Source organism: Mustela erminea, chromosome 1, assembly GCF_009829155.1.
Source record: "Mustela erminea isolate mMusErm1 chromosome 1, mMusErm1.Pri, whole genome shotgun sequence".
Lineage (NCBI taxonomy): Eukaryota > Metazoa > Chordata > Mammalia > Carnivora > Mustelidae > Mustela > Mustela erminea.
Window position 1 is genome coordinate 10,898,191 of NC_045614.1, and position 21,950 is coordinate 10,920,140.

The following is a 21,950-nucleotide window of genomic DNA, read 5'->3' on the forward strand; positions in this document are numbered from 1 at the left end:
CTTGACTGAACACCTAACCTAACACCCATCCACTCACTCCTTAGACTGCTTCTTGTTCTTATCTGTCCTCATCCCAGTATTATTTAATATTTATATCTGCTTTTATCCTATCAGCATCATTGAATTCTAAGGACTTTAGTTTTTTAGCACCCTCTACTTTATGACTAGGAAATGCTGGAAACATGGCTGATACTATATATTCCTCAAATGCATGAAATAATTTCTTATTCAAGTACAATTCTTGATCTTTGGAGAACATCTGATGTCAGGATGGAAACTTCTATTCAGAGAGGAAACAGGTATCTCTTCAAGAGGTCCAAACCTATTCACAAAACATTGAAATTAGCTTCTGATTAGAAAATATATGTTGTAATATTTCCACAATGTGAGCAATACCCATTTGTGTCAAAATTATTTATGTTCTGTTCCTCTGTGCTAGTAGTCACCTCCACCATATGGAGCCAGTCAATGATACACAAATTTCAGCATTTCTTCTTCTGGGATTTTCAAAAGAGCCAGAAGAGCAGCCCCTCATATTTGGGCTTTTCCTCTCCATGTACCTGATCACTGTGTTTGGAAACCTGCTCCTCATCCTGGCTGTTGGTTCTGACTCTCACCTCCACACCCCCATGTACTTCTTCCTTACCAACCTGTCCTTTGTAGACATCTGTTTCACCACCACTACCATCCCCAAGATGCTATGGAATATTCAGACTAAGAGCCAAGTCATAACATATGCAGGCTGCATTACTCAGATGTACTTTTTCACACTCTTTGCTGTGTTGGATGTCCTTCTCTTGAGTATGATGGCTTATGACCGCTTTGTGGCCATCTGTCACCCCCTTCACTACATGGTCATCATGAACCCCCTGCTCTGTGGACTGCTGTTTCTGGTGTCCTGGATCATCAGTGTCTTGCATTCCCTGTTACACACTTCCATGGTGTTGCAGTTGTCTTTCTGTACAGAGGTCGAAATCCCCCATTTTTTCTGTGAACTCAATCAAATGATACAACTTGCTTCTTCTGACACCTTTCTCAATAACATGGTAATGTATTTTGCAGCTATGTTGCTGGGTGGTGGTTCCTTTCTTGGGATCCTTTACTCTTACTCTAAGATTGTTTCTTCTATATGTGAAATATCCTCAGCTCAGGGCAAGTATAAAGCATTTTCCACTTGCGCATCTCACATATCAGTTGTCTCCTTATTTTATTTTACGAGCCTAGGAGCGTACTTTAGTTCTGCTGCTACCCAGAGCCCCCACTCAATTGCAATAGCCTCAGTGATGTATGCAGTGGTCACACCCATGCTCAACCCCTTCATCTACAGCCTGAGGAACAAAGACATAAAGAAGGCTTTGAGGAGATTCTCTAGGATGACAGCTCTAAAAGGGACAATCATCCTGGAGTTGAATAAGTGCCCATAATTGCAAGGCCCAATGACTGTGCCAAATGTTGAGATATTTTGATCTGATTATTTAAGTAGAACATACCTCTTTTATTTTTCCCTGGAATTTCTATTTTTTTAAAAATTTTGACCTCTTTGTACTTATATCACTCACTTTATTAAGCTTTATGTATCTCTGATACCCAAGAGATTTTCCCTTCATCATTTTCCTACTTTCTTAATATTTTTACTAACTGTGGATGTGAAATTTTTTGATATTATCAATTATTTCAAATGACCACATGGATTGTTATGAACAATTCTTCACAAATAAAATATATCATAGTGAGTATTTTTTCTTTTGATTGACCGACTACTCCTATTGAAAATGTATTCTTGGCCATTTATATAAGTTTATAACAGAGAAATATCTGAGACTGTAGTTCCCTTTTGTGACCATCATTCCTTTGTATATCACTACCTTAACTGCTGTTCCTGAGAATGCAGACTTCTGACATATTGAATGTTACAGCTGATCATGGGGATTTTTCTATACACTAGGATCCTGTTGTTACAGAGCATGTTGCCACCATGCCTGCCATAGACACTGGCAAAATAAATGATAATAAAATACATGTCTCCAAGTGGAATCTACACAGGAAGACAAATATGGAAAAAACAGATTGACATAATGTGGTCTAGAGTCAAACTTTAAGGATGATGAAGCAAAATATTAAAGTATACATTTATTGTTATGCAAAATATTTCTTTCTCACACTTCCTCTACCTATTGAATTATTGAATATCAGGGTCCATTTATAAGGTGTATTTATTATGATGAAAGACTGATTTTATTAAACTATTTTCTGGTTTGTTGTTGAAAATTTCCAGTGTGGAATACAAATATGATTCCTTCCTTTTCTCTAAACAAAATATCTCCCACCATTTGAAATTTTGCTATGTAACCTCAAAAGGGGCAGTGAACAAATAGCATCAGTATCATCCATTATATATTATCCTCATAACCACAGGATGACTCACCAGCAAGTTTGGAATTCTGTCCAGGATGTCACAAATTTTGTGCAAACATACATGTCCTTCCAGTCTTTCCATGTTACCTCAAAGGGTTCTCAATGGACTCACTTTTTTAATCCAGTGACGTTCAATAAACTTGAAAAACAGAATAATCATGAAGGTGACTTTTGAGTAACAGATCTTTGTTGTGTACAAAGCATATAATAAAATGATATAATGTCTTTATTATTGGAGAGAATGGAAGGGTAGGGAGTTGTTATCTCTCCAGGGCTCCTCATGAGTCCTTAGTCAGGTGCAAATCTCTACTTTGTGTTTCTAAGACTTACCCATGTGGTATGTGGCTGTAGTGCTCTTCTGTCTTGAACAATATAGGTCATTTACTCTTTTTATATGTGTAAACTCATCTTCTAGGTATGAAAAAAACCAATAAGTTTATCAAATGTGAATTGTATTAGTCTAATTATATGAATTATATAATTATGTTGAATATATATGATGCAAATATACATAATTATATATTATATATGAATATATGTAATACGAATATAATTATAATAAATATAATTATATAAATTATATTATATGAACTTTTGCTTTTTCAGGGTTGGAAGACAACTCTCCCACCCTGAGAGGTGTGACTCAGCTAACTATGCTCCAGATATGACCCTGATTAATGCACCCTAGGATTTTAAATATTATGAATACCTTGGAGCATTATTACATGTGATAAACAGTACATATTTAAATTGTACAACTTTAGGAATTAAAAAAATCATTGAAAAGTGACCAGTACACATGCAATGATTACATTTCCATAGAAATCAAGAAAGTGCACAATAAGTCAAACTGTTTTGCTATACAATTGTTAGGGTGTAACCTCTCCACCTCTCATTTTCTTGGGAGCACCCTGTGGAATCATAAACATGACTTTAAGGGGTATTATGAGAATAGATGAAATGTGTGGAAGTACTTTTTTCACCAAAGTATGTTCAAGAGTAGGGTTGTGTGAATTTAATTCTATGTTTATGTATACATATTTTGTTCAAACACATTCACATGCATATATATACATGCAGAACACTCCTAACATTCACTATAACTAATTACACCTGTCTATTGTGTTGAAAGAGAGCTCGAGAGAAACTTGGAGCCTAAAGAAATGAAAAGGATGAACTTTGGCCTTCACAAGATATTTTAGGAATGGTGAAATATAGACAAAAAATTTTTGAGTAGAACATCTGGCTTTAACTTTAACAGTGAATCACTTTGCCTATCTTAATTTACAGAGTCCTCAAAGACACAACCACACTGGGGCACCTGGGTGGCTCAGTGGGTTAAAGCCTCTGCCTTCAGCTCAGGTCATGATCTCAGGGTCCTGGGATCAAGCCCCGGGCTCTCTGCTCAGTGGGGAGTCTGCCTCCTCTCTCCGCCTGCCTTTTTGCCTACTTGTGATCTCTGTCAAATAAATAAATAAAATCTTTTTATTTTATTTTATTTTTTTTTTCATTTAAATTTTTTATTTTTTATGAACATATATTTTTATCCCCAGAGGTACAGGTCTGTGAATCACCAGGTTTACACACTTCACAGCACTCACCAAAGCACATACCCTCCCCAATGTCCATAATCCCACCCCCTTCTCCCAAACCCCCTCCCCCCAGCAACCCTCAGTTTGTTTTGTGAGATTAAGAGTCACTTATGGTTTGTCTCCCTCCCAATCCCATCTTGTTTCATTGATTCTTCTCCTACCCACTTAAGCCCCCATGTTGCATCACCACTTCCTCATATCAGGGAGATCATATGATAGTTGTCTTTCTCTGCTTGACTTATTTCACTAAGCATGATACGCTCTAGTTCCATCCATGTTGATCCATCTTTTTCAAAGAAATGGAACAAATAATTCTAAAATTTATATGGAACCAGAAAAGACCTCGAATAGCCAAAGGGATATTGAAAAAGAAAGCCAACGTTGGTGGCATTACAATTCCGGACTTCAAGCTCTATTACAAAGCTGTCATCATCAAGACAGCATGGTACTGTCACAAAAACAGACACATAGATCAATGGAACAGAATAGAGAGCCCAGAAATAGACCCTCAACTCTACGGTCAACTAATCTTCGACAAAGCAGGAAAGAATGTCCAATGGAAAAAAGACAGCCTCTTCAATAAATGGTGCTGGGAAAATTGGACAGCCACATGCAGAAAAATGAAATTGGACCATTTCCTTACACCACACACAAAAATAGACTCAAAATGGATGAAGGACCTCAATGTGCGAAAGGAATCCATCAAAATCCTTGAGGAGAACACAGGCAGCAACCTCTTTGACCTCAGCTGCAGCAACATCTTCCTAGGAACAATGCCAAAGGCAAGGGAAGCAAGGGCAAAAATGAACTATTGGGATTTCATCAAGATCAAAAGCTTTTGCACAGCAAAGGAAACAGTTAACAAAATCAAAATAAATAAAATCTTAAAAAAAAAAAGACACAACCACACGGACATTTATGCAAGGAGCTCTTCTCTATGCCAGCTAATAGGGCTTAATATCTCCAAACTGAATTTAGATTTTTCTTCTACTTCAGATAGAGTTTTAACTCAAAGTGCCCTTACTCAAGGAAATTAAGTGAATGAATTGAGAGGTTTAAATTCAGTTTCTTCAAAGAAAATTTTATTGGGGAGATATCTTTGTTCAATTTCCTATTACTGCTATCACCAATACCTCACTGAGGGTTTAAAAAAACAAATTTACACTCTTCCAGTCATGAAGGTCAAACCAAAAATGAGTCTTATTGGGCTAAAATCAAGATATCTCTGCAAGACACAGAGATAATAAATTCCTGACTAGTTATGTGATTCTGGGTCTCTATATTTTCTCCACAAAAATGCAAGTCCTTCCCTACTTGGTATCTGAAGAAGATTCTCCTTAGAGCCACCTTTTAACAGTTTTACAAAATAAACTGGAATAACATATGATCATGAATGTTGCTGCATAACAACTCATCCTGAAAGCAAATGGCCTGCTTTAATGTTTTTAGGATCAATTGGAATTTTATGGTGGTGAGTTGTTCTAATATCTGTTGATCTCCTCAAGATTCTTGAGTCAGCTATGGGAGCTCTGATTATCTTCACAAGGCATTCTGATAAACCTGGGGCTTGGCTAGCTATCTATGGCTAGCCCAGGGTTGCCTTGACTTGGATAAGTGGGCTCTGTTTCACATGTCCTCACTTCCTCTGGCAGCCGACCTGGCTTAAGTGGGTTTTGGAGGCAGAGTTCCAAGACAGAGCAGAGAAATGCACCAAGGCTCTATGGTCCACTATCACTCCCATCATATTTTTCCGGCCACAGCAAATTAAAAATACTAATCTAGCCCAGATCAAAATAGAGGAATAGTTTTCACTACCTGCTGAAAGGTGCTGCACACATTGCCAAAAACATGGCTATGGAGAAATATGGGGATGTGAGGCCATCTGTGCAAACAGTCTACCACTGGTGTAAATTTTAATCAAAGTTTTCATGTCCCTGTACACCTTCAGCAGTGAAATGATCTCAGAGAAGACACTGAGATTAAGTTAGGTGTCCACTGGGAAGGTATGGAAATTCCACTCCAGAGGGTCAGGCTTTTCTCTAAAGGCAATATTTATTCCCACCCCATTGCCTGTTGATAACCATTCCTAGTCTAAGAAAAGATCAATGAAATAAAAGTTTTTCTTTCCATATGCCTCAGAGAGATCAGTACCTCCTTTATAACTCAATGACTGATGGAGCTAAGAACTATTGTATCACTGATGTCGTCTTCATGGCATCCTTATGCATGCATCCTTATGCAGATATTGTTTTCCTATTGATTGATCTTCCCATTGACATATTCATAATGGTTTTCATCCTGGTATAGTGTCTTGTTTTTTATTGGAGAGGGTTCTGCTGGAAGGAGGTAACATCTGAAATGCAAACAATGGCTCAATTATGGTTTAAAATATCTCGTTCTGGGAATCTGGATTCAAAGACGATCCTCGGGAGAGATTAGAATCCATTTTGATCCAAGATACATTAAAAGCCAGGGTGAAAACTAACTTACAATTTCAATACCTTGAAGTAGATAGGAGTTTTTACATCCAAGAATATTATCCTTTACATGTTTTTACATCCAAGAATATTATCCTGGCTCATAATCAAGAATGGAGACAGTCAGTATTGTACTCATTAGGATTCAATAGGGTGGAAACCTGTTTTTGGAGAAGATCATGACCTCTTTCTCTCTCACAGACACAGACACACACAGAGAAACAAACAGAACAAAAGAAAACAAAAAAACAAGATACCATATGACAGTTGATAACAATTCATACGATGGTTGGATGTTGGTGAAGCTCTCAAACTTGTGCCACCATTATCATTGTGACCAAAAAACTTCTGAAGGCCATGTGGTGATCTGTGAAAGATTAATTACTACTGTTAAAACCATGGTGAAACAACAGCAGCAGCATATCCACAAGGAATTAGAATTGTACATGAAACTTTTGATTTAAAAAAGCATCCTTACTCAATTTTTGTAGCCACATGGACGGACTGGAAGAGATTATGCTGAATGAAATAAGAGAGTCAGTTATCATATAGTTTCACTTATTTGTGGAGCATAAAAAATAACATGGAGGACAAGGGGAGATGGAGAGGAGAAGGAGTTGAGGAAAATTGGAAGGGGAGGTGAACCCTGAGAGAATATGGACTCTGAAAAACAATCTGAGGGTTTTGAGAGAGTGGGGGGTGGGAAGTTGGGGGAACCAGGTGGCGGTTATTAGGGAGGGCACGGATTGCATGGAACACTGGGTGTGGTGCAAAAACAATGAATACTGTTACACTGAAAAGAAATAAAAATATTAAAAAAATTAAAAAGCATTCTTTGATTTATAAACATGAGCCCACAATTTTACATGACAGCATTTGACCTCACATGCATGTCAAGAGCCACTAAAGCAAAGTTAATTGGGGATACTAAATTCTGACATGTCCATTATAGTCACCAGAATTTTATCCAGCAAACTACTAGCTTTTTCATCATCATTTGAAACTTTTTAAAAGAAACAACGTATTCTCCCATTAAGAAACAGTAATTGGGGAGATATGAACAAGTTATATAGTCAAATAAATGACAAATTTTATAAAAATGAAGTATTTAACCAGAACTAGAAGAAAATTATTAATGCTCATGATGCAATTTTGCTTGAATAAAACTTATGTTTAAAAAATTAAATGCATGTAGAAGACAGGTTTAGGAATATTTTTCTTCATTTATCCAGTTTTATTGAAATGTAATTGGCATATAAAACTATGGTGACTTTGTAAACACATATGTTGTGAAACGATCACAATGGTAGGTTAGTGGATGCAACCATCACTTCACATAGTTACCATTTTCTTTTATTGTAAGAACATTTACTATGTACTTTGTTAACAACATTCAAGTCTACAAAATAATAGTTAACCATAATTGCCATGTTGTACATTACATTTCCTGAACTGAAGGTCTGTAGGCTTTCACCAGCATCTTCTCATTGCTCCAAACCCCAACCACCAGCAAATATCAAACTACTGTCTGTTACTAGGAGTTCAGATTTCTGTATTTCACATATAAGTGAGATCATACACTACTTGCCTTTCTCTGACTATTGCACTTAGTGTAATGCCCTCAGGATCAATCCATGTTTCAACAAAGAAAAGGATGCCTTGTTTTATTTGTTGAATTCCATTGTTTGAATGTGCCTTCATTATTAATTCATCTGTAGATGGATACTAGGCTGTTTCCATAACTTTTCTATGGTGAATAATGCTGTAATGAATGTAGGGTACATATATCTGATATATTCACAAATATGTGGCAAGTAAACCATGCCAACCAGGACAGCTGATGGGTGAGTGAAGAAACCAAAAAAGACATTTAAAAATCTTGACTCAAATGAAAATGGAAATACAGCTTATCAAAACTTATGGGATGTTGCCAAAATAGCTTTAAGAGAGAAGTTTATAGCAATAAATGAGCACATTAAAAAGAGATCTTAAGTAAATAGCCTAACTTTATGAGTCAAAAAACTAGAGAAAAGAACAAACTAAGTCCATAGCAGCAAAAGAAAAGAAATTTAAAAAATTTCAGAGCATACAGAAATTATATATAGACCAGAAAAGTAATAGAAAAATTTAACAAAGCCAGCAGCCAAAGTTTTGAAAAGGTAAGAAAAGGAAGAAGGTGCAAATAAATAAAGAAGCAGTTGGGGCGCCTGGGTGGCTCAGTGGGTTAAACTGCTGTCTTCGGCTCAGATCATGATCTCAGGGTCCTGGGATTGAGTCCCGCATCGGGCTCTCTGCTCGGCAGGGAGCCTGCTTCCTCCTCTCTCTGACTGCCTCTCTGTCTACTTGTGATCTCTGTCTGTCGAATAAATAAATAAATCTTTAAAAAAAAAGAAGCAGTGGATGTCTGGGTGGCTCAGTTAAGAGTCTGACTCTTGGTTCTCACTCAGGTGATGATCTCAGTATCCTGAGATCAAACCCCACTTCCATCTCCATGTTCAGCATGGAGTCTGCCTCTGTCTCCCTCTCTCCCTTCTCTTTGTCTCCTTTATGAATAAATAATCTTCAAAAAAAATTCTTAAAGTTTTTTTTGTAAATAGCATAAGTTGATATCTTACAACCAATACCACAGAAATAATAGTATCATAGAGATCACTATGAACAAGTTACTCTGAAAAAATGGACAACCAAGAATACATAGATATATCCCTAGAAACATTTAACCTACCACAAATAAATCAGGTAGAAATAGGAAATATGAATAAACCAATAATGAGTAAGGTGATTAAATCAGTAATCATGTGTCTCCCAGCAAAGAAAATAAATACAGGGCCAGAGAGCTTCGCAGGTGTATTTTACTACTCATTTAAAGAATAATTAATAAAAATAATTCTCAAGACTTTCCAGAAACTTAGAAAGGAGAACACATTCTCTAACTCATTTTACAGGACCAGCATTACCTTAATACCAAAACCAGAAAATGTCTATACAAAAAAAAAAAAAAAAGAACTATAGACCAACATCCCCGATAAACATAGACATGATATTTTTCAAAAAAAAAAAAAACCCCAAAACATTAGCAAACTGAATTAAACGACACATTGAAAAGATTATGTCATGATCAACTGGTACTTATCCCTGGGACACAAGGATGGTTCAACACAAGCAAGTCAAAAAGTGTAATACACCCCATTAATAGAATGAAATATAACAATCTTATGATCATCTCAATGCATGCAGAAAAGGTTTTGACAAAAACAACATACTTTCATGAGTTAAAAAAAATCTTCAACAAACTAGGTATAGTTGAGGAGGAACATACCTCAACATAAAAGAAGAACATATATGACAAACCCACAATGACATCATACTCAAATGGTTAATGGTTAGAAAACTTTTACTCTGAGATCAGTAACAAGACAAGGTGTCCACTCTCACCATTCCTATCCAACATAATACTGCAGGTCCTAGCCAGAGCAATCAGGGTAAATAAAGAAATAAAAGGCATCCAAATCAGAAAGAAGTAATAATGGAAGGAAGGAAGGAAGGAATACAGAGAAAGAAAGAAAAAGAAAGACAAAAAAAGAAAGAGAGGAAGGAAAGAAGGAAAGGAAAGGAAGAAAGAAAGAAAAGAAGGGAGAGGTAAAATTGTCTTTATTTACAGATGATAGGAACTAAATATGAAAATCCTGCAGACTCAACCCTTTAGAACAGTCTCCATGATAAATCCCTAGTCATGTGTAGAATTGTTGAATTACTGTAATAGTTGTTGTACTGTTGTACTGAATATATTGTTTTGTATGTTGATTTTGTGTCTTGCACCAATAAAACTATGTGGAATTGAAAATGACACTTGTGGTAGACCTTTTGCAGAGATGGCCCCCATTCACCACTTATCACTGAATCCATGTACTTTGCAAGGTGAATGTGAAGCTCCTTACATTGAGAGGTAGAATATTTTTTCCGCCTTTGAATCTAGACTGAACGTAACATTTTATTTGCCTTGCCTAATAATGTATGATGAAAATGACTGTGTTTCAAGGGGCCTTGGTGTGTTTCTCCTGTTCTCTTTTAACCCTGCCTCTGCTATGTAAGTAAATCTAGGCTATTCTGCTGCAGGAGGAGAAATAATGTGAAGCAGAACCCAGAACCCAGTTGCTCTCACAATGGCCAAACTAAACCAGCATACCACCAGCAAGCACCCAAAACGTGAGAACCTGGCCAGAATTAGCAGGGCATTTTTAGTGGGCCCACAGCTGACAGCATGCTCATGAAGAGACCAGGAGAGACAGAAAGACTTTTCCATCATAGACTCCCATAAAATTAAAAAAAATATATATATATATATATATCATATATTGTTTCATTTTGGCTTGGCTTATTATACAACAATAGCTGACTGATTCGATAATCAATGTAAACAGAACTGAGAATATTAATAATCTACTGCTTCTTATTTTTGACATTTGTTCTGATATTTGATAGGAGTATGCATAATGGCCTGGTTATTCATATTTATTTCAGATAACTGTACTAAAAAGTGATTACTATTGAGATTCTTTTCTAGGTTACTGGTAGAAGTTGGAAAGACCTGTGTGTTTTTGCAGGAATAATTTGTGGGAACTTCAGTAACAAGTTTTCATTCCCAGACATTTATGAGCAGAAATTCCAGCTCTTTTCTGAGTCATCTTAGATCATAGTATTGGAGAGAGTTTATAATATAACAAAGAAATTAATGACAGAGTAAATACACTTATTGTTCACTCACAATACAACATTTATGACAACATTTTTAAAAGGGAAGAATTTAAGTTTAGGGCAATAGAGGGAGTAACATTGGTAGCTAGCACTGGAAATTTTCAAATGGAAATCATCCAATTAAATAATATAAAATCTGCCACCAAATTCTTCACTCCAGTTAAAACAAACAAACAAACAAACAAAAAACCACCTCTAAACATGGATACCAAATATCCCACATTTGAGTAGATGAGTAGATGAACATCAGCGAAGACAGGTTTTCTGCAATAAAATATGGTGTGATAGAATATTTTACTGCTTCATATTTCGGGATTTCTCTGATACTGAGCCACATTTAGTCACTTCATTTATGCAAATTTGTCTTTCTGTAGATTACACTTGAAGGGTGTTTTTGTTTGTTTGTTTGTTTTTGTTTAAGATTTTATTTATTTATTTATCTATTTATTTATTTATTTGACAGAGAGAGAGAGAGCAAGCACAAGATGGGGAATAGCAGGCAGAAAGAGAGGGAGAAACAGGCTCCCCACAGAGCAGGGGGAGTCTGATGTGGGACTCAATCCCAGGACCCCAGAATCATGACTGAGCCACCCAGGTGCCTCTTGAAGGGTGTTTGAATAAGCATTTTTTGTCTTATTCTTCTGTGCCTGAGATACTGTGTATGCTGAGCTGATAAGAGAACAAGATCCTCTTGAGAATCATGAAGCCCCATGACTAGCTACAAAACAAACTAGTAGGTTAAAGTCTATATTATCAGGAAAACCATCTACGGTAATATAGTAGAAAGGAATGGCAGACAGAGAGTGAAAAACTATGATCTCAAATTTCCTCTACAATAATATTATAAAAATGGCCTCAGTTGCCAAATGTAGTTTATTTCATCACCCTTGAGGCATGTATGAATCCCTAAACTGTTTCTGATTCGAGGTTGAACCAACTTCAGAAATTAAGAAAACAATAGGAAAAATTGTTGGCTATCAGAAGGAGCAGAGAGTTTAATAAAGCAGTTGAACTTCAGAAAAATCTGAAACTCTAGGATATAAATAGAGGGATTAAGTTCATCTTTCAGGATCTGATTAAAGAATCACAATTTCTGGCTGTTAAGCATTAAGGCTGAAATCACAGGTATTTCTTTAAAAATGGTCCTTTAATGACTTCACCCTGAAAAGTACATTTAGAGCCTAGTTTATGTCTTTGTTCCTTAGGCTGTAGATGAAGGGGTTCAGCATGGGAGTGACCACTGTGTACATCACTGAGGCCACTGCACTTGTACGGGGGCCCTGGGTCTGTGTAGCAGCAGAGCTAAGGTACACTCCCAGGCTCAAACAATAAAATAAAGAGACAACTGAGAGGTGAGATGCAAAGGTAGAAAATGCTTTGTACTTTCCTTCTGCTGTTGAGATCTGATATATGGAGGAAACTATCTTAAAGTAAGAGTAAAGATTCCCAGCAAGAGGACCACCACCCAGCAGGATAGCTGCAAAATAAATCACCACGTTATTCAGAAAGGAATCAGAACAGACAAGTTATATCATCTGATTGAGTTCACAGAAGAAATGGGGAATTTCCAAGACTGTGCAGAAAGACAGCCACAACACAATTAGGTTTTCTAACAAGAAATGAAGGATGCTTATGATCCAGGATACCAGGCAGCAGTCCACAGAGCTGGGGGTTCATGATGACCATGTAGTGCAGGAGGTGATGGATGGTCACGAAATGGTCATAGGCCATCACAGTCAGGAGGAAGTTGTTCAAACCTACAAAAGATATGAAAACATTCATCTGCATGATGCAGCCTTCATAAGTTATGACTTGGCTCTGACTCTGGATGTTCCACAGCATCTTGAAGGTGGAGGTGGAGGTGAAACAGATGCCTACAAAGGACAAGTTGACAAGGAAGAAGTACATGGGTTTGTGGAGGTGGGAGTCAGAGGTGATCGCTAGGATGATAAGCTGGTTCCCAAGTTTGGTGACCAGGTACACGGAGAGGAAAAGCTGAAGAGGAAGGGCTGAAAATCTGGTTCCTCTGAAGGTCCCAGAAGAAGAAATTCTGAAATTTGTGTATCATTCTCTAGTTCCATGTCATTGATATAACCAGAAAAATAGACAAAGAACATGACACAATCATGCATTATTAACCTGGCAGGTGAATTATTGTTTATTTTCTGCACTCAAGAAATTACCATTTCTATTTAGGTATGGAACATGATAAAAGCACTAAAATTAAGAACAGCAGGAACTATCTCAACATAAAGCCATTTATGAAAACCCACAACAAAGATGATACTCAATGGGAATACAGTGAACATTTTTCTTCTTTGATCAAGAACAAGAAAAAGATGCTCAGTTTCACAAGTTCAAATCAACATAAAACTGAAAGTTCTACCCAGAACAATTAAGGAAAAATAAATAAAAGGCATCCAAAATGGAAAGCAAGAAATAAACTTGTGTGTGCAGACAGTATGATCTTATAAGTAGAGAATCCTAAAGTTGCCACAAAAACACAAATAAAACTAATAAACTAATTAGCCAAGTCACTGGATACAAAGCCAACCCTCAAAAAATCAGTTGCATTTCTACATATGAACAGTGAACATCTGAAAAGGAAATAAAATAATTGCATTTACATGACATCCAAAAGATTGAGACTATCACCTCACACCAGTCAGAATTGCTAATACAAAAGATAAGTAGTAACAAGTGTTGGTAAAGATGTGGAGAAGAGGGAAGACTCGTGCACTGTTGGTGGGAATGCAAACAGGTTCAGCTACTGTGGAAAACTGTATGGAGATTCCTCAAAAAATTAAAAGTCAAACCCCCTCCTGGTCAAGTAATGCTGCTTCCCAAAGAAGACAAAAACACTAATTTGTAAATATATATACACCCAATGTTTATTGCAGCATTGTTTACAATAACTAAGATATGGAAGCAGCCAAGGGTCGAGTGACAGATGAATGGATAAAGATGATTGGTTTGTAGGTATACATACAGCAGAATACAGCCATATTAAAGAATGAGATCTTGCTTTTAGAAACAACATGGATGGATTCAGAGGTATATTAAGTGAAATAAATCAGACAAAGACAAATACCATATGATCTCGTTTATATGTGTAATCTAAAAAACAGAGCAAATGAACAGACAAATACAAAGAAAAAAACTGGTACTTACCAGAGGATAGGCACTGAGGGAGAAGATATTTGTTATTAAGAGGTACAAATGAGATCTTGCCATTTGCAACAACATGGATGAATCTAGAGGATAGAATCTTAAGTACTGTAAGATGCTTAGATTTGGAGCATGCATGATCTCTAGTGACACATTCCCTATCTAATAGTCTAAAGTGTCTAGGCATTGCTCAATGTCCCTGGGAAGAGAAAATTGCTCCCAATGGAGAATCAGCATTTTAACTCAATCTCAAAATATTTTTATATAATTGATATACTAGTAATTTAATGAGAAAGAATATGAAGAATTCTCAAAAGTGTGAATGACCCAGCCATACCCTGAAATATTATGCAATCACTGAAATAATGAATTATCATTATACTGGCAGACAAAACTGTAAGGTACTACAGAGAGAAAAAGCTACCAAAAACAAAAACAAAAAACTTTGTACCAGCGTTTAAGACTATTTACAATGAGCATAAGATTATATGCAAGAACTTGTATAAAAGTGGGAGTTGGGGGAAATTGGAAGGGGAGGTGAACCATGAGAGACTATGGACTCTGAAAAACAATCTGAGGGGTTTGAAGTGGCAGGGGGGTGGGAGGTTGGGGGAACCAGGTGGTGGGTATTAAAGAGGGCACAGATTGCCTGGAACACTGGGTGTGGTGCAAAAATAATGAATACTGTTATGCTGAAAATAAATAAATAAATTTATAAAAATCTTAAAACTCAAGAGGATAACAACCAATAAATCAATCAATAAATAAATATATAAATATATAAATAAATAAAATAAGAAGTGCATCTGGGTGGCTCAGTGGGTTAAGTCTCTGCCTTTGGCTCAGGTCATGAACTCAGGGTCCTGTAATCGAGTCCCATATCAGGCTCTCTGCTCAGCAGGGAGCCTGCTTCCTCCTTTCTCTCTTTCTCTCTCTCTCTCTGCTTGCCTCTCGGCCTACTTGTGATCTCTCTCTGTAAAATGAATAAACAAAATCTTAAAAAAAAGTGTATGAACATTTGTGTGTGCATAATATAAAATGTAAGTTTTAAAAAGAAACTAACTGCTTATGGAACAAAGAATAGCAGTAGGAATGAGAATAGATTGGGTATGTAGCTATCTCAAATAACAGTCTGAAACACAAAGACAATATAAAATTAACTTTATAAGGGGGCACCAAATAGTATTAATATAATGACATCAACATGGCTCACTAACTCAACAATTAAAGTGCTAAAGACTTGAAAACGGTGGCGGGGAGGTGTCTGTCTCAATGGTACAGCATGTGGCTTTTGATTTTGAGGTTATGAATTTGAGTCCCATGAAGGGGTAGAGATTACTTTTTAAAAATTTAGAAAAAAAAGGAATATAACAAAAAGTCTTTTAAAAAGTGGGGAGGATATGGTCCATTTATACAATGGAATATTACACAGCCATCAGAAAGGATGCATACCCAACATTTATATCAACATGGACGGGACTGGAGGAGATTATGCTGAGTGAAATAAGTCAAGCAGAGAGAGTCAATTATCATATGGTTTCACTTACTTGTGGAGCATAAGAATAAAACGGAGGACATTAGGAGAAGGAAAGGAAAAGTGAATTGGAGGAAATCAGAGGGGGTGATGAAGAATGAGGGACTGTGGACTCCAGGAAACAAACTGAGGGTTTTAGAGGGGAGAGGGGTGGGAGGGTGGGTGAGCCTGGTGAGTGTATTAAGGAGGGCATGTATTGCATGGAGCACTGGGTGTGGTGCATAAACAAGGAATCTGGGAACACTGAAAAATAAAATGAAATAAAATAAAGTAAAAATTTTTTAAAAAGTGGGGATGAAGAATTATCTAACATTATAATTTCATCTTATATAAAGATGTATTAATTCATATTTGTTTAGGAAGAAAAGGTGAGCATTAGTCAAATGATAAAGAATACCTTTCAAATGAGGGCTGCAGGAGGAGTCAAGATGGCGGAGAAGTAGCAGGCTGAGACTGCTTCAGCTAGCCGGAGATCAGCTAGATAGCTTATCTAAAGATTGCAAACACCTGAAAATCCATCCGCAGATCGAAGAGAAGAAGAACAGCAATTCTGGAAACAGAAAAACAACCACTTTCTGAAAGGTAGGACCGGCGGAGAAGTGAATCCAAAGCGACGGAAGATAGACCCCGGGGGGAGGGGCCGGCTCCCGGCAAGCGGCGGAGCAACGGCGCACAAAATCAGGACTTTTAAAAGTCTGTTCCGCTGAGGGACATCGCTCCAGAGGCTAAACCGGGGCGAAGCCCATGCGGGTTCAGCGTGGCCTCAGGTCCCGCAGGGTCACAGAAGGATCAGGGGTGTCTGAGTGTCGCAGACCTTGCGGGTATTGGAACGGGAAAGCCGGCTACAGAGACAGAGCCGACAGTAAGCTCGCGGCTCGGTGTTACCTTGAACTGGTCGCAGGCTCGGAGAGCTCGGAGCGCGGCCGGAGGTCAGGCAGACGGGAGTAACTGGGCGCTGTTCTCTGAGGGCGCACTGAGGAGTGCGGCCCTGGGCTCTCGGCTCCTCCGGGCCGGAGACCAGGAGGCCGCCATTTGTATTCCCATCCTCCGGAACTCTACGGAAAGCGCTCAGGGAACAAAAGCTCCTGAAAGCAAACCCGAGCGGATTACTCACCCCAGCCCCTGGTAAGGGCGGTATAATTCCGCCTGGGGCAAAGACACTTGAGAATCACTACACCAGGCCCCTCCCCCAGAAGATCAACAAGAAATCCAGCCAAGACCAAGTTCACCTACCAAGGAGTGCGGTTTCAATACCAAGGAGAGCAGCAGAATTCCAGAGGAGGAGAAAGCCAAGCACGGAACTCATGGCTTTTTCCCTGTGATTTTCTTTTTAGTCTTGCAGTTAATTCAATTTTTTTCTTTTTCATTTTTTTGTTTTTTTCTTTTCTCGCCTTCGGGTAATTTTTTTTTTTTTTTAACTGTTACCTTTTTCTTTTTTAACGATTTTTTACTAGTTTATCTAATATATATATTTTTTCATTTTTACATTTTTCTCAGGTGTTTTCCTTTTTTTTTTTTAAATTCTTTTCTTTTCTTTTTTCTTTTTTTTTTTCTTTCTTTTTTATTTTTTTTTTCTTTCTTCCTTTTTGAACCTCTTTTTATCCCCTTTCTCCCCCCTCACGATTTTGGATCTCTTCTAATTTGGTTAAAGCATTTTTTCCTGGGGTTGTTGCCACCCTTTTAGTATTTTACTTGCCCCTTCATATACTCTTATCTGGACAAAATGACAAGACGGAAAAATTCAACACAAAAAAAAGAACAAGAGGCAGTACCGAAGGCTAGGGACCTAATCAATACAGACATTGGTAATATGTCAGATCTAGAGTTCAGAATGACAATTCTCAAGGTTCTAGCCGGGCTTGAAAAAGGCATGGAAGATATTAGAGAAACCCTCTCGAGAGATATAAAAGCCCTTTCTGGAGAAATAAAAGAACTAAAATCTAACCAAGTTGAAATCAAAAAAGCTATTAATGAAGTGCAATCAAAAATGGAGGCTCTCACTGCTAGGATAAATGAGGCAGAAGAAAGAATTAGTGATATAGAAGACCAAATGACAGAGAATAAAGAAGCTGAGCAAAAGACGGACAAACAGCTACTGGACCACGAGGGGAGAATTCGAGAGATAAGTGACACCATAAGACGAAACAATATTAGAATAATTGGGATTCCAGAAGAAGAAGAAAGAGAGAGGGGAGCAGAAGGTATACTGGAGAGAATTATTGGGGAGAATTTCCCCAATATGGCAAAGGGAACGAGCATCAAAATTCAGGAGGTTCAGAGAACGCCCCTCAAAATCAATAGGAATAGGCCCACACCCCGTCACCTAATAGTAAAATTTACAAGTCTCAGTGACAAAGAGAAAATCCTGAAAGCAGCCCGGGAAAAGAAGTCTGTAACATACAATGGTAAAAATATTAGATTGGCAGCTGACTTATCCACAGAGACCTGGCAGGCCAGAAAGAGCTGGCATGATATTTTCAGAGCACTAAACGAGAAAAACATGCAGCCAAGAATACTATATCCAGCTAGGCTATCATTGAAAATAGAAGGAGAGATTAAAAGCTTCCAGGACAAACAAAAACTGAAAGAATTTGCAAATACCAAACCAGCTCTACAGGAAATATTGAAAGGGGTCCTCTAAGCAAAGAGAGAGCCTACAAGTGGTAGATCAGAAAGGAACAGAGACCATATACAGTAACAGTCAACTTACAGGCAATACAATGGCACTAAATTCATATCTCTCAATAGTTACCCTGAATGTTAATGGGCTAAATGCCCCTGTCAAAAGACACAGGGTATCAGAATGGATAAAAAAACAAAACCCATCTATATGTTGCCTCCAAGAAACTCATTTTAAGCCCGAAGACACCTCCAGATTTAAAGTGAGGGGGTGGAAAAGAATTTACCATGCTAATGGACATCAGAAGAAAGCAGGAGTGGCAATCCTTATATCAGATCAATTAGATTTTAAGCCAAAGACTATAATAAGAGATGAGGAAGGACACTATATCATACTCAAAGGGTCTGTCCAACAAGAAGATTTAACAATTTTAAATATCTATGCCCCCAACGTGGGAGCAGCCAACTATATAAACCAATTAATAACAAAATCAAAGAAACACATCAACAATAATACAATAATAGTAGGGGACTTTAACACTCCCCTCACTGAAATGGACAGATCATCCAAGCAAAAGATCAGCAAGGAAATAAAGGCCTTAAACGACACACTGGACCAGATGGACATCACAGATATATTCAGAATATTTCATCCCAAAGCAACAGAATACACATTCTTCTCTAGTGCACATGGAACATTCTCCAGAATAGATCACATCCTCGGTCCTAAATCAGGACTCAACCGGTATCAAAAGATTGGGATCATTCCCTGCATATTTTCAGACCACAATGCTCTAAAGCTAGAACTCAACCACAAAAGGAAGTTTGGAAAGAACCCAAATACATGGAGACTAAACAGCATCCTTCTAAAGAATGAATGGGTCAACCGGGAAATTAAAGAAGAATTGAAAAAAATCATGGAAACAAATGATAATGAAAATACAACGGTTCAAAATCTGTGGGACACAACAAAGGCAGTCCTGAGAGGAAAATATATAGCGGTACAAGCCTTTCTCAAGAAACAAGAAAGGTCTCAGGTACACAACCTAACCCTACACTTAAAGGAGCTGGAGAAAGAACAAGAAAGAAACCCTAAGCCCAGCAGGAGAAGAGAAATCATAAAGATCAGAGCAGAAATCAATGAAATAGAAACCAAAAAAACAATAGAACAAATCAACGAAACTAGGAGCTGGTTCTTTGAAAGAATTAATAAAATTGATAAACCCCTGGCCCGACTCATCAAAAAGAAAAGAGAAAGGACCCAAATAAATAAAATCATGAATGAAAGAGGAGAGATCACAACTAACACCAAAGAAATACAAACTATTATAAGAACATACTATGAGCAACTCTACGCCAATAAATTTGACAATCTGGAAGAAATGGATGCATTCCTAGAAACATATAAACTACCACAACTGAACCAGGAAGAAATAGAAAGCCTGAACAGACCCATAACCAGTAAGGAGATTGAAACAGTCATTAAAAATCTCCAAACAAACAAAAGCCCAGGGCCAGACGGCTTCCCGGGGGAATTCTACCAAACATTTAAAGAAGAACTAATTCCTATTCTCCTGAAACTGTTCCAAAAAATAGAAATGGAAGGAAAACTTCCAAACTCATTTTATGAGGCCAGCATCACCTTGATCCTAAAACCAGACAAGGATCCCACCAAAAAAGAGAGCTATAGACCGATATCCTTGATGAACACAGATGCGAAAATACTCAACAAAATACTAGCCAATAGGATTCAACAGTACATTAAAAAGATTATTCACCACGACCAAGTGGGATTTATTCCAGGGCTGCAAGGTTGGTTCAACATCCGCAAATCAGTCAATGTGATACAACACATCAATAAAAGAAAGAACAAGAACCATATGATACTCTCAATAGATGCTGAAAAAGCATTTGACAAAGTACAGCATCCCTTCCTGATCAAAACTCTTCAAAGTGTAGGGATAGAGGGCACATACCTCAATATCATCAAAGCCATCTATGAAAAACCCACCGCAAATATCATTCTCAATGGAGAAAAACTGAAAGCTTTTCCGCTAAGGTCAGGAACACGGCAGGGATGTCCATTATCACCACTGCTATTCAACATAGTACTAGAGGTCCTAGCCTCAGCAATCAGACAACAAAAGGAAATTAAAGGCATCCAAATCGGCAAAGAAGAAGTCAAATTATCACTCTTCGCAGATGATATGATACTATATGTGGAAAACCCAAAAGACTCCACTCCAAAACTGCTAGAACTTATACAGGAATTCAGTAAAGTGTCAGGATATAAAATCAATGCACAGAAATCAGTTGCATTTCTCTACACCAACAGCAAGACAGAAGAAAGAGAAATTAAGGAGTCAATCCCGTTTACAATTGCACCCAAAACCATAAGATACCTAGGAATAAACCTAACCAAAGAGACACAGAATCTATACTCAGAAAACTATAAAGTACTCATGAAAGAAATTGAGGAAGACACAAAGAAATGGAAAAATGTTCCATGCTCCTGGATTGGAAGAATAAATATTGTGAAAATGTCTATGCTACCTAAAGCAATCTACACATTTAATGCAATTCCTATCAAAGTACCATCCATCTTTTTCAAAGAAATGGAACAAATAATGCTAAAATTTATATGGAACCAGAAAAGACCTCGAATAGCCAAAGGGATATTGAAAAAGAAAGCCAACGTTGGTGGCATCACAATTCCGGACTTCAAGCTCTATTACAAAGCTGTCGTCATCAAGACAGCATGGTACTGGCACAAAAACAGACACATAGATCAATGGAACAGAATAGAGAGCCCAGAAATAGACCCTCAACACTATGGTCAACTAATCTTCGACAAAGCAGGAAAGAATGTCCAATGGCAAAAAGACAGCCTCTTCAATAAATGGTGCTGGGAAAATTGGACAGCCACATGCAGAAAAATGAAATTGGACCATTTCCTTACACCACACACAAAAATAGACTCAAAATGGATGAAGGACCTCAATGTGCGAAAGGAATCCATCAAAATCCTTGAGGAGAACATAGGGCAGCAACCTCTTTGACCTCAACCGCAGCAACATCTTCCTAGGAACAACGCAAAAGGCAAGGGAAGCAAGGGCAAAAATGAACTATTGGGATTTCATCAAGATCAAAAGCTTTTGCACAGCAAAGGAAACAGTTAACAAAATCAAAAGACAACTGACAGAATGGGAGAAGATATTTGCAAACGACATATCAGATAAAGGACTAGTGTCCAGAATCTATAAAGAACTTAGCAAACTCAACACCCAAAGAACAAATAATCCAATCAAGAAATGGGCAGAGGACATGAACAGACATTTCTGCAAAGAAGACATCCAGATGGCCAACAGACACATGAAAAAGTGCTCCATA

The 21,950-nt window shown here is 37.6% G+C and overlaps 1 protein-coding gene and 1 pseudogene across 1 annotated transcript; one reads left to right on the forward strand and one right to left on the reverse strand.

Annotated features, from left to right (window-relative positions):
* The first annotated feature begins 455 nt into the window (after positions 1–455).
* On the forward strand, positions 456–1,424 carry LOC116568057 (olfactory receptor-like protein OLF4). The gene has a single exon (XM_032303534.1). The coding sequence runs from the start codon at positions 456–458 to the stop codon at positions 1,422–1,424; it is 969 nt and encodes a 322-aa protein (XP_032159425.1).
* A 10,996-nt stretch (positions 1,425–12,420) lies between these two features.
* LOC116568061 lies at positions 12,421–13,320 on the reverse strand (annotated as a pseudogene).
* Positions 13,321–21,950: the final 8,630 nt, after the last annotated feature.

Coding starts and splice junctions, on each gene's coding strand:
- LOC116568057 (XM_032303534.1), top strand. CDS start 456: ATGGAGCCAGTCAATGATACACAAATTTCAGCATTTCTTCTTCTGGGA.